The sequence below is a fragment of the Pongo pygmaeus genome, chromosome 2 (genome assembly GCF_028885625.2).
Source record: "Pongo pygmaeus isolate AG05252 chromosome 2, NHGRI_mPonPyg2-v2.0_pri, whole genome shotgun sequence".
NCBI classification, from domain to species: domain Eukaryota; kingdom Metazoa; phylum Chordata; class Mammalia; order Primates; family Hominidae; genus Pongo; species Pongo pygmaeus.
This window is the reverse complement of record NC_085930.1, coordinates 164,841,385-164,855,614: the sequence shown is the minus strand read 5'-3', so window position 1 is coordinate 164,855,614 and position 14,230 is coordinate 164,841,385. Positions and strand designations below refer to the sequence as shown.

At 40.0% G+C, this 14,230-nt stretch overlaps 1 protein-coding gene across 1 annotated transcript in view; it reads right to left on the bottom strand.

The window, feature by feature from the left end:
• Positions 1 to 14,230, bottom strand: part of GMPS (guanine monophosphate synthase) — a 67,322-nt gene that overhangs the window by 16,430 nt on the left and 36,662 nt on the right. Inside the window, exons 6-10 of the mRNA XM_054479527.2 lie at positions 10,108 to 10,301; positions 9,713 to 9,878; positions 6,427 to 6,578; positions 4,786 to 4,959; positions 1,617 to 1,722 (exon numbers count right to left, since the gene is read on the bottom strand). Of these exons, the coding sequence (XP_054335502.1) occupies positions 1,617 to 1,722; positions 4,786 to 4,959; positions 6,427 to 6,578; positions 9,713 to 9,878; positions 10,108 to 10,301 (792 nt within the window). The remainder of the gene's footprint in view (positions 1 to 1,616; positions 1,723 to 4,785; positions 4,960 to 6,426; positions 6,579 to 9,712; positions 9,879 to 10,107; positions 10,302 to 14,230) is intronic.

Here is a 14,230-nt window from a genome sequence, read left to right as displayed (position 1 = left end):
AACCTCTATTTTACCAAATACTTAAAAGTTGGTAAAAACATAAGGTGTGCATAGATCTATGGAAAACTGGATCCTGCTGCTTTACTACAACAGAAAAGGCATCACTTGAGATGCCTAGTTATAGGCAAAACCTCAGCTATGTCCAATTAATTCCCTAGTCCATTCTTTACCTTTAGAATAAACAGCATATTTAAGATAGTTTTTAAAGCAGCAAAACCATTTTTGCCAATGAAATCTTACATAATAGAAAACTCAACATACAAAATAGATTTTTAAAACATCAAGTGAGTCTAGATGAAATAATGACCAAGGACATAGAACACTTGGCTTCCCTCCCTTACATTCACAGATCATTCTTTTCTTTTTTCCTTTTTTTTTTTAAGATGGAGTCGTGCTCTGTTGCCCAGGTTGGAGTGCTGTGGTGTAATCTCGGCTCACTGCAACCTCTGCCTCCCGGGTTCAAGCGATTCTCTTGCCTCAGCCTCCCAAGTAGCTAGAATTACAGGCACCTGCCACCACACCTGGCTAGTTTTTCTATTTTTAGTAGACTCAGGGTTACAGGCATGAGCCACCACGCCGGTCCACAGACCATTCTTTGCCGGCATGCAGGTTAGGGACTAAAGATCTCAATCTGATTACTAGATTTGAGAACAAGTGCTAATCACCACATAGTTTATACATTTGTAAAGCTGTTTATGGAGCCAATATGATCGTTAAGAGTATAAACTCTGAGATAAAAATTATTGGGGATATCATTCTGGCTCCACTCCTTTCAATCTGCATAACTTTTGGCAAATTCGTCGCTGTCCCTAAGTTTCTTCATCTGTAAAACAGGATAATACTAGTTTCCATTGTGAAGATTAAATAAGACAATAAAATGTATTTAGCAGAGTGCCTAGCACACAGAAAGTACTTAAGAAATGTTGGCTATTATTATGCTTTTCAATTCAATTAGGTCATTCTCCCAAATCATCCCCTAATCACTATTACAGTGAGCTAGAACCTGAGGTACAGATTTGCCCAACCTCTCAAGAACTAGTAACAAAAATAGGTTAAGACTTGCAGTCCTAACTTTAAACAAGTATCACCTCTAATTTTTTTCTATATGACAGCAAATGAAGTATTATTTGTTCAGGAATTAGTTACATTGTGCCAAGAATTCTCTGCACAGAATAAGTGGTTCATCCATTCAAACAAGTCAGACATAGGACAAGGATTTTAAAGAGCTAAGTTTAAATCCTCACATCTTCCATGGAACGCACTACGGTATGGTACAAATAATATAACAAATCCTAGCTCTACTACTAGGACTGTGTGGCAATATTATTAAAATATCTTTATGTCTTGGTTTTCTCATCTGATGGCAACATCAGATGCCAGACTCCCAAGGATAATGTAACACTTAAATGCAGATACAATGGAAAATGAGTATTTAATAAAATGAAGTAAATACAGTAGATATTCAAAAGATTTCAATTATTCCCTAACCATCCTTTCCTTTCTCTCATGTTACATATTCCCTGAGATGACAGATTATTTCAGAATTGTCTGAATTGATTTTTCTTCAACATGAAGGTCTAAAGATGAATCAAACAAAATTCAGTTCTAATTTTTACCTGGAAATGGATGCCTGGAAACTAACTCTTCTGGAAGTCCAAGTTCTCTGCCCAAAATTCTCACTTCATCTTTATGAAAATCTTTCAGAGGTTCTATTACTTTTCCCTACAGGGAGGAAAGAAGCCAACCAATATAAACTAGTAACCAAGATGACATGGAAAACAAAGCATAATAAATTATTGGCTTTTCCTGTTACCACTTTTCTTAGACTAACAGATTATTATTAAAAATGCATCTTTTAAAGTATTTGCTCCTAAGTGCCTATAAGGAATTAGATGAATATTTTAGTGGTATTATTTCTCTTCGAAGCACATTTTAAACATAAACTTTTTAAATATAAATAAATCAGGGTAAACCAATCCATCATCTCTGATCTAGTTCTCATTAGAATACAAAGCAATTAGAAAATATACTAGTGTTCCAAAATTATAATTCTCCAAATGTTATCACTGAGAAAATGAAAAGACAATTCACAGAACTAGAGAAAACATTTGCAAATCATATATCTGATAAAAGACTCGTAACCAGAATATATAAAGACATTTACAACTCAATAATAAAAAGATAAATAAGTCAATTAAAAAGCAAAGCTAATGGGTACTAGGCCTAATACCTGAGTGATGAAATAATCTGTATAATAAACCCCTATGACACAAGTTTACCTATGTAACAAACCTACACTTATACCCTCGAACTTAAAATTTTTTTTAAAAAAAGGAGCAAAGGATACGAATAGACATTTCTCCAACATACACAAATGGCCAATAAGCAAGAACATGAAAAAATGCTCAACATCATTAGCTACTAGGAAAATGCAAATCAAAATGAGATACACCACTTTATATACACTAGGATGACTAATATTTTTATTTACTTTATTTAAAGACAGAGTCTCGCTCTGTTGCTCAGGCGGGAGTGCAGTGGCATAATGTTGGCTCACTGCAACCTCTGCCTCCCAGGTTCAAGCAATTCTCCTGCCTCAGCCTCCGGAGTAGCTGGGACTACAGGCATGCACCACCAAACCTGGCTAATTTTTTTGTATTTTTAGTAGAGACAGGGTTTCACCATGTTGGCCAGACCGGTCTCAAAATTCCTGGCTTCAAGTGATCCACCTGCCTCAGCATCCCAAAGTGCTGGGATTATAGGCATGAGCCACTGTGCTGAGCCAGATGACTAAAATTTTTAAAAGTCAGATAACACAACCATAAAAAAATAGGAAATAACAAATTGTAAGCATTTGGAAAAACTGGAGTCATTATGTACTTTTGGTTAGACTGTAAAATGGTGCAATTGATATGGACAACAGGTTCTTCAAAAAAATTAAAAAGAGAACTACCATATGATCCAGCAATCCCAATTCTGGGCATATATCCAAAAGATTAACAAAAATGGATAAGCAAAATGTGGTATATACATATAGTAGTACATTACTCAGTCTGCTTTTTTTGTTTGTTTGTTTTTTTGAGACGGAGTTTCGCTCTTGTTGCCCCGGCTAGAGTGCAATGGCAGTCTTGGCTCATTGCAACCTCCGCCTCCAGGGTTCAAGCCATTCTCCTGCCTCAGCCTCCCAAGGAGCTGGCATTATAGATGCCCACCACCACGCCTGGCTAATTTTTGTATTCTTAGTAAAGACGGGGTTTCATCATGTTGACCAGGCTGGTCTCGAACTCCTGACCCCAGGTGATCCACCGGCCTCAGCCTCCCAAAGCGCTAGGCATGAGCCACCGTGCCTGGCCCATTTTTCAGTCTTAAAAAAGAAGGAAATTCTGTCACATGCTACAACATGAATGAACCTTAAGGACATTATGCTAAGTGAAATAAGCAAGCCACAAAAAGGCAATACTGTATGATTCCACAGCAATACTGTATGATTCCACCTATATGAGGTATTTAAAGTAGTGAAACATAGAAACAGAAAGCAGAATGGTGGTTACCAGAGGGTGGCAGCCAGAAAAAAGGGAGAGTTGTTTTTTAACGGGTATAGAGTTTGTTTTGCAAGATGAAAAGTTCTGAAGATCTGTTTTACAACAATGTGAATACACCAATGTGAATACACCTAACACTACTGAACTGTATACTTAAAAACAGGATGACGCTGGACGCAGTGGCTCACACCTGTAATCCCAGCACTTTGGGAGGCAGAGGCGGGTGGATCACCTGAGGTCAGGAGTTGAAGACCAGCCTGGCCAACATAGTGAAACCCCATCTCTACTAAAAATACAAAATTAGCCGGGCCTCATGGTGCATGCCTGTAATCCCAGCTACTTGAGAGGCTGAGGCAGCAGAATCGCTTGAACCGGGAGGCAGAGGTTGCAGTGAGCCGAGGTCGCATGACTGCTCTCCAGCCTGGGCAATAGAGTGAGACTCTGTCTCAAAAAAAAAAGAAAAATCAGGGTTAAGATGGTAAACTTTATGTTATGTGTTTTTCACAATAAGAAAAGAGATAACAACAAGTCTTGGTGAGGATGTGGAAAAATTTGAATCTCATAGATTGCTAGTGGGAATGTAAAATTGTATCGTCATGTTAAATAATAGTTTGGCAGTTCATCAAAATGTTAAACCTTAAGACCTAGCAATTCTACTCCCAGGCATATACCAAAAGAAATAAAAACACATATCCACAAAAACTTATGACCAATATTCATAGCAGCATTACTTATAACAGCCAAAAAGTGGAAATAACCCAAAAGCCCATCAGCTGATCAAAGGATAAATACAATGCTTTATACCCATAAGATGGAATATTATCTGGCAATAAATAGGAATAAAGTTCTGATACATGCAGCAACATGGATGAACCTTGAAAACATTAAAAAAGAAGCCAGTCATAAAAGACCACATATTGTACAATTCCATTTATATAAAATGCCCAAAATAAGCAAATCTATAGAGACAGAAAATAAATTAGTGGTTGGTAACTGCCTAGAGCTGGCAAGAAAGGAGGAAAGGAGGAGCTGGGGGGTGGAGGCAGGATGACAATGACAACAACAGGCAGAACGAGGAGCGACTGCTAATGGGTATAAGGTTCCTTTTTAGGGTAATGAAAATGTTCTAAAATTAGATGTGATGATGGTTGTGCAATTCTGTGAATATTAGGAGGGAAGAGGAGGGAAGAATGGAAGACTTTCCATGTATCTACTTTATGAAAAAGTTCTCATAAACTTTTACCTCCTCTCTCAACTTTCTGATGAGCTCTGTGTCATTGTGATGGGTTTTGATGAGTTCAGCTTTGCCACTTGCAACAAGGGATGCACTTTCAATTAGATCAGGCCGTAAAGTACCTTGGGCAAGGAAAACCTCCTCTGGTTTCAAGTTCATTTCTCCAATTACTTCATTGGCAATCTATAATCAACAGGAGTAAAACAGCCTTGTAAGAGATAACTTTTTTTAAAAGCAAAAGTTTATACTTTCAGCTAAACCTCTTAGAGTCCTTTAGAAATACTGATCGGAAAATAAAATCCACCAATCCCCAAAATAAACTCCTTTATGAACATATCCTCTAACATGATTCAAAAAGGTACATGAGGCCGAACACAGTGGCTCACGCCTGTAATCCCAGCACTTTGGGAGGCTGAGTGGGGCGGATCACTTGAGGCCAGGAGTTCGAGACCAGCCTGGCCAACATGATGAAACCCCATCTCTACTAAATATACAAAATCAGTGGCCAGGCGTGGTGGCTCACGCCTGTAATCCCAGCACTTTGGGAGGCAAGGCAGGTGGATCACAAGGTCAGGAGTTTGAGACCAGCCTGACCAACATGGTAAAATCCCATCTCTATAAAAATACAAAAACTAGCCGGGCATGGTGGCACACGCCTGTAATCCCAGCTACTCACAAAGTTGAGGCAGGAGAATCGCTTGAACCCTGGAGGCAAAGTTTGCAGTGAGCCAAGATTGCACCACTGCACTCCAGCCTGGACGGCAGAGTGAGACTCCATCTCAAAAAAAAAAAAAAAAATTAGCTGGGCATGGTGGTGCATGCCTGTAACCCCAGCTACTCGGGAGGCTGAAGCAGGAGAATCGCTTGAACCCAGCAGGCGAAAGTTGCAGTGAGCCGAGATCACTCCATTGTACTCCAGCCTGGGTGACAAGAACAAAACTCCACCTCCAAAAAAAAAAAAAAACAAAGGTATGTGAACATTCCATTCAAGAGCTTGAAATTAGCCATTGAGATAACCAATGAATTAAAGTCTATGATAAGCTGAAGATATCTATTCTTAAAGACATCTATTCTTAAAATAACAGCCTGGCAATGTAAGCAAACATGTTTATTAAAACATAAAACAGTTGGCTGGGCATAGTGGCTCACACCTGTAATCCCAGAAGTTTGGGAGGCTGAGGAGGGCGGATCATGAGGTCAGGAGATCAGGACCATCCTGGCCAACATGGTGAGACCCCCGTCTCTACTAAAAGTACAAAAATTAGCTGGGCATGATGGTGCACCCCTGTAGTCCCAGCTACTCAGGAGGCTGAGGCAGGAGAATCACTTGAACCCAGAAGGCAGAGGTTGCAGTGAGCCGAGATCATGCCACTGCACTCCAGCCCAGCCTGGTGACACAGTGAGACTCTGTCTCAAAAAAACAAAACAAAAAAAACAAAAAAAAAAAAACCCAAAAAAAAACAATAACAAAAAAACATAAAACAGTTTCTACTGGTCAATATAATGACAACATACAATAAAACTCTCAGCCACATAAGAAAAAGGATTAAAATTAGCAAATTTGGTTATTTGATATAGTGACAAGGAAAAACAAATACTAAGATTCACATCAAAAATAGTACATGTTGAGGATATTAAAAACAAAGGTACCTTAACAAAAGTATCCCCAATGATTTTTCTTTTCTCTTCAGGACTTGTGGTCATATTTAACGTTTTGCTAATTCTTTTCCGTGGGGTTCTATCTTCATCTGATATTGGTAGGGTTGTTGTTCCATTGTAGAAAGAATGAGCAGCATTTATTACTGGAGGAAAGGGGAGAAGCATTTTAAATTGGTATAACATGTTTTTTAATCAAAAATAACAAGTCAAAACACAGAAAGAAAAGCTGTTTCTTTCCCAGGCTGAAGAGCAGTCCTTTGAGCTCCCCTAAATCTGCCTACAGATTTCAATAAATTTTCATTATTCAAGAATTATCAGCTGGGCCCGGTGGCTCATGCCTATAATCCCAGCACTTTGGGAGGCTGAGACAGGCGGATCACAAGGTCAGGAGATCAAGACCATCCTGGCTAATATGGTGAAATCCCATCTCTACTAAAAATACAAAAAATTAGCTGGGTGTGGTAGCGGGCGCCTGTAGTCCTAGCTACTTGGGAGGCCGAGGCAGGAGAATGGTGTGAACCCGGGAGGCAGAGCTTGCAGTGAGCAGCGATTGTGCCACTGCACTCCAGCCTGGGTGACAGAGCGAGACTCCGTCTCGAAAAGAAAAAGAACTATCAATAAATCCTGAGTAAGAGAATTCAGATACAGGCACTCATTAAATTTTGTTTCTGTGAGAATCTCCTGGCATTTAGATCTAGGGCCATGACATCACAAATTATGCTGATTAGGGCCGGTGCAGTGGCTCACACCTGTAATACCAGCACTTTGGGAGGCCAAGTTGGGTGGATCACTTGAGGTCAGCAGTGTGAGACCAGCCTGGCCAAAATGGCAAAACCACATCTTTACTAAAAACACAAAAATTAGCGGGGCGTAGTGGCACATGTTTGTAACCCCAGCTACTTGGAGGCTGAGGCAAGAGAATTGCTTAAACCTGGGAGGCAGAGGTTGCAGTGAGCCGAGGTTGTGCCACTGCATTCTGGCCTGGGCAACAGAACAAGACTCCATCTCAAAAAAAAAAAAAAAAAAATTATGCTGATTGTTTTCCCTCTGTTCAGTGCTTCACCAGAGCAACAAGCAGAAGCCACAGCAAGAAGCTTAGGCCCAAAGAAGTCAAAAGTACCGGCTCCTAAACGGAGTCAAAGTTGTTGGAGTCACACCCTAGTGTCTTGTAAAACTAAATGAACATACATTTAACAATCCTTGGCTTTTTATTTAATGACAAGAAACTAAAAACTAAGATCTCTATTTGCTAATAAAACTTAGCTACTGAAGGCCTTCACCGTATTGACAAGGCAGCTGCCTATTTCATTGTGGAAAAGCCAGTGAATTTGTAGGTCTTTCCCGTACCTGGTCAACTACCCAGAGAAGACGTATCTACTCTCCTGCCTACTGGCATTCTGGCAGTTAAACAGAGGAAGTGGTAGGAAGAAGGAATCACCATTCAGCACAGAGACTTTTACTTAATCCTGTTCTTAATGTAGAGTCTTATCTCCACCCTCAACTATGCCTGGGTATTAGTAGGCTCAAGCCCAGAACCTCTCGTTTAGCCCCTCTAGAGAATACATCCACAGTGTTCTGATGGGGAAGGAGAGCGCAGTTTGCTCCTGTGCTAAGGAAGAGGATCTGTTTCTCAGATTTTTAACTAATCCCTGTTTTAGGCTAACCCAGAGACCAATGTCCCAAAAAGAACCCAATGCTTCAAATTCCTGAGCCTCCCCAGAAGTCTACAGCACAAATCAGCTTGCTTTTTATTGGCTTCCTTCCCATCCCACCCCAAGGTTGTGAATTCCTCCATTCTGCTATGTCAGTTACCAGGGACAGATCCAAGTTTTACAATTTGAAGGACTCCTTCAAGAAACAGAATAACAAATAAGATACTAAAAATCGTTAAGTTATACTGGGATGGCTAACAAGTACTTAACTATACACAGAAATAATTGCAAATCACACATATACCACTAAACCCATACTAAGCACATCCCCAGCTCATCTTTGTCTTAGCCTGATCTCAAAATGCCCACAGCCATTCCAGCACCACCTAACAGAGAACAAGTCAGAGTTGAAAGAAAATAAACAACCACAAATTATCAAAATATCCTGCAAATTTCACAAAAACATATCACCATGTGAAGATACCATTGGGGACCTTCCCAGGATGTTGGGAGAGACCCCCCTAGCTTAAACAGAGAAAATCCACCTCTACCCATCTGCTTTCCACTTTTCAACATTTTATTGAAACCATCTGTCTTCTGTCATCTCCTCTATCCCACATCCTTATGGTATTACACTGTTTTATGCTTTTACTGTTATTTTAGAGAAGTTTCAAAGAAATAGACTCATGTTCACGTCATACTTACCTACAAGTCTTCATTTTATTCAGCCTTTTGGTATCAACTCCAATTAATTCCATAATATGTACAATAACTTGTATTATTAAACTACTGACCTCATTTCATTATAACTATCAATTGCACCTTTTTTAAAAAGTATAAAAGGTATCTACAAAAGTAAACGTTATTAAGGACTAAGAAGTTTACTAGTGGCCATCTAAAAAAAAAAAAAAGTATAGAATCTTTACCTCTCCCACAATAAGCTTTTCTGTTTGCAAAATAATCTGTATACCCATACCTGAGGAGGGCTTGGGTAGCCTCATACACAAATATCATTAAATAGAGTGGGAAAAGATAATTTGTTTCTTTTTTTTTTTTTTTTTTTTTTGAGATGGAGTTTTGCTCTTGTTGCCCAGGCTGGAATGCAGTGGCATGATCTCTGCTCACTGCAGCCTCCACCTCCCAGGTTCAAGTGATTCTCCTGCCTCAGCCTCTCGAGTAGCTGGGATCACAGGCGCCCACCACCAAGACTGGCTAATTTTTTGTATTTTTAGTAGAGATGGGGTTTCTTCATGTTGGCCAGGCTGGTCTCAAACTCCCGACCTCAGGTGATCCACCCACCTTGATCTCCCTAAGCGCTGGGATTACAGGCGTGAGCCACCGTGCCTGGCCAGGAAAAGATAATTTCAAAAGTGAATGACTAGAAGAGAACTGAACAGTAGCTGGAAAATGTTAATTTATCAATCTATGTATAAAATTAGCAGAATCAATAGTTTAAAAATTTATACTGAGACCTCTCTTACATCAGAGGTAATTGTAAAAATAAAAAACATTTTCAACCTTGAGCATACTGAGAAAACTGTAACTGTGCTCATTTAAACCATAAGACTAGATTTGATTAAACAAGTCCTAACATGTAAGTTAACTTTTCTGAGGTTCTTCAATACCTTTAACCTGAATTCCAAGCTTTTTGAGGGCCTCTTCAACAGACTGGCTTTCTCGTTTTCTCATAAAGCCATTATCAATGTGTACAGCAATGACTTGTTCTTGGTTCAAAGCACGATTTAGCAAAGCTGTACAAACTGTTGAGTCTACTCCACCACTGAGTAAAACCTACAGGGTAAAATGAAAAAATCAAACTGAGCAAAACAAGCAAAACGAAAATAAACACTATCAGCTTAAATCTTTACCTAAAAGTGCTATTTATACCAAAGATATGTATGGTAACTGGAAAAGCACTCTAAAACTGTAGAACATTTAAGGGCTGTGTTGAGGACTCTAGCTCCTGGATTCCAGTATTATTGATATAAATTTGTAGACTTCCAGATAATAATTTGCTTACCAAAACTTTTGACGTGCCTACTCTCTCTTTGATCTCTCGAATGCACTCAAGTTCTCTGTTCTGCACGGTGAAGGTTCCACTGCATCCAGCTATATCATAAAGGAAATTCTTCAGTATTACTTTTCCATTTTCTGTAAGGCCAACTTCAGGGTGGAACTGTGCTCCATATAATTTTTTAGATTCATTTGCTATGCCTTTATAGAGAAAATAGTCACAAATTAAAATTTTTTTCATGCTGAAAAGACTCAAGCAATAACCACAATTAATTTCTCACAATCTCTGCCTCTATGATTTCATTTTTTTTTTTTTTTTTTTTTTTTTTGAGACAGAGTCTCACTCTGTCGCCCAGGCTGGAGTGCAGTGGCATGATCTCGGCTCACTGCAACCTCCGCCTCCTGGGTTCAAGCAATTCTCATGCCTCAGGCTCCCAAGTAGCTGGCATTACAGGCGTGTGCCACCACGCCCAGCTAATTTTTTGTATTTCTAGTAGAGATAGGGTTTCACTATGTTGGCCAGGTGGCCTCAAACTCCTGGACTCAAGTGATCCACCTGCCTCAGCCTCCCAAAGTGCTAGGATTACAGACATGAGCCACTGCTCCCAGCCAATTTTATTTGTTTGTTGTTTTGTTTTGTTTTGAGACAGAGTCTCGCTCTGTTGCCCAGGCTGGAGTGCAGTGGTACGATCTCGGCTCACTGTCACCTCTGCCTCCCACGTCCAAACTATTCTTCTGCCTCAGCCTCCCGAGTAGCTGGACTACAGGTGCCTGCCACCACGCTCAGCTAATTTCTTTTATATTTTTAGTAGAGACAGGGTTTCACCATATTGGCCAGGCTGGTCTTGATCTCCTGACCTTGTAATCCACCCATCTCAGCCTCCCAAACTGCTGGGATTACAGGCGTTAGCCACCACGCCCGGCCTATTTTATTTTATTTTTTAGACAGGGTATTTACTGCTCTGTCACCCAGGCTGGAGTGCAGTGGCATAATCATAGCTCACTATAGTCTCAATCTCCTGGGCTCAAGTGATCCTTCCACCTCAGCCTCCTGAGTAGCTGGAACAACAGGTGCGTGCCACCACACTCAGCTAATTTTTAAATATTTTGAAGAGATGTGGTTTATCTTGTTGCCTGTTGAACTCCTGGGCTCAAGTAATCCTCCTGCCTCAGCCTCCCAAAGTGCTGGGATTACAGGTGTGAGCCACTGCACCCAGCCTTCTTCCTCTATAAATGTTAAAACTGGTATGTCTCAGTGGATTTTTAGCTATAGGAAAAGGAAATACATAACAAAGACAAAAACTACATTGCTATAACCTTTCTTTATAAAGGTCTTTCTTGACACAGCAATTACTGAGGTATAGGGCGGTACATTAAGTCCCACACAGAGATTGTTTCACAGTATTCTCACCTCTCCACCCAAGTTACTTCAGTTGCCTTGTCTGTCTAGTGCATTGATAATTCAATTTTGGTTCTCAGTTGCACATGGCTTTCAAATGCATTGTACAGCTACCAAGTTCTTATATTAAAAGAATCTCATACATTAGACTTGTCAGAATATACTGTTTCTTTCTTGACTACTATTAACCACAAATATATATTCACCTAGTTGACTAATGTGTTTCTGGCAAATATTACCTATGGGGCAATAGATGTTAGGCTAGGTATTTTACACGTGCATGTGTTACCCCTATTTTATAGCTCTGAGATATCAAGAAATTTATATGAACTCTCAGGTAATTAAGAAACTAAATCAGGCCTGACAGGCTCCCAAACTCATACTCATTCTACTATACCACAGTATTTCACACTTTATTTGGCTCTCAGCATACCACTCTCTTGGTTCATTTATTTTACTGTCTATTCCTTCTGAATCTCTTTGCTGGTTCCTCTTCATCTTGCCCACCTCTACACATGGAAGTTACTCAGTCCTCAGCCCTTAAATCTCTTTTCTAAATATTCTAAGAGATCTCATCCTCTCATCACCTTAAAATTCTGTCTGTATGCTGGTAAACCCCTAAATTTATACCTCCAGCCCAGTTTTCTCCTCTAAAGTCCAAGCTCATATATACAACTGCCTACTCAGCACCTTTGTTTTGATGTTTAATAAACCATCTTGAATTTAATATGCAAACTCAAACTCCTGAGGTCTTTCCAATCAGGTAAATAGAAACATCTTCCTTTTGGTTCCTCAGGCAAAAAAACTTGGGAGCTAAAACTTGATTCTACTTTTTCTTCCCCACTCCATATTCAATCTAACAGCAAATCCTCTGTCTCTCCCTTCAAAACAGTGGAATCCAATCACTCCTAACAATGTCTACCTCTATCACCCTAGTCCTGACAACTTCCATCTCTGCCACCCTGGTCCTAACAACTTCCTCTTCTACTGCTGTAGAAAAAACCGGGTTCTTTTCACATGACCAGGAAAAGTTAGGCACAGAGACACTTTGAAGGGTAAGGGGGAACGGAATTTATTGAGAAAAAAGGAAAAAAAACTCTCAGCAAAGTGAGAAGGCTTCCTGTTAACAGGCCCCCATCTCACAGATTGAATCCGAGGTCACCACACAGGAACAGGAAAGGCCAGGCTCCTCCCTCCTGCAAAGGGTGAGAACTTCCTGTGGCTCCACCCTGTTTTCCCAGTAGGCAGGCTGGTGGGAGATTCTCCAGGTACCCTCTCCTTTATCTTCCTCCTGCATCTATCACTACTATCCTGATCCTGACAACACTGTCTCTCTCCTGATTACTACAATAAATTCCTAGCTTGTCTTCTTGCTTCTCTTTCCCCCTGTATCTTTTCTCCTCATCCCAGCTTACTCCTTAAATTAGATCACATCTCTCCTTCACTTAAAACCCCACCTCACTATGAGTAAAGCCAAAGTATTGCAGTGGCCCAAAGGTCCTGTGTTCTGGCATCCAACTACCTCTCTAACTTCACCTTCTTTCACTCTCCCTGCCACGCTTACTCTGCTCCAACCACATGGATGCCTGCTGCTCCTCAAATATGGTCCCCACCCAGAATCTCTGTACTGTTGTTTCCTCTTTCCCCAAATATCCAAAAAGGTTAGCACTTATTTTCTTCATGTCCAATGTCATCTTATAGGAATGCCTTCCCTGAATAGCCTATAAAATTGCAACAACCCTAATCATACATATTCCAGAATACCCTCTTCCCCCGTTTTTTCAATGTAAACACTATCTGATTCTGACATATTCTGTATTTCTTTATTGTTTACTTTCCCTTTTTCCAGTGTTAAACAAGCATTTTTGCTATATTGGTTTTGGGTTTTGTTTTCTTCTTAGGAGAGAGAGTCTTCCTCTGTTGCCCAGGATGGAGTGTAGGGGCACAACCACAGCTCACCGCAGTCATGATCTCTTAGGGCCAAATGATTCTCCCACCTCAGCCTCCTGAGTAGCTAGGACTGCAAATGTGCATCACTACACGTGGCTAATTTTTTTTTAAATTATTTTTATGTAGAGATGGGGTCTCACTATGGTGCCCAGGCTGGTTTCGAACTCCTGGCCTCAAGCTATCCACCTTCCACAGTCTCCCAAAGTGCTGGAATTATAGGTGAGAGCCACCGCACCTGGCCTATTTTATTCACTGCTAAATCCTTGACACCTAGAACTGTGCATGACACATAATAGGTACTCAAATGTTTGTTGGATGAATAAAAATACACAAGCTTATCTACCACTGCTGATCTTTTTTTATGAAGTAAAAACTTTTTAGTAAAAAGCCATTCTTGAGCATTCCTATGCTAATGTATTAGCATACATTATGCTAATGTCTGTTAAGTAACTGCAAGCAGATTACTAAATTCAGCATATCCATGACAAATCTTTTTTTCAACTTATTATTTAGGTGTGGCATCTCAAAGAGAACTTTAGTGATAAACCCACCTTTTTCTTTTACTAACTTCCAGGAATATTAGTGACCATTTACATTATTCAGGTAAGCAAGTCAAAACCCCAATCAGCCAGAAAGTCAATTCCCCTTCCTCAAAAAATTAGAGAACAAAATGGTTTAAGAGCATGGGTCAGCAAACTTTCTGCAAAGGACTAGAGAGTAAATAGTTTAGGCTCTGTGCAACATACACAGTCCCTGTATTTTATTACAACCCTTTAATAAT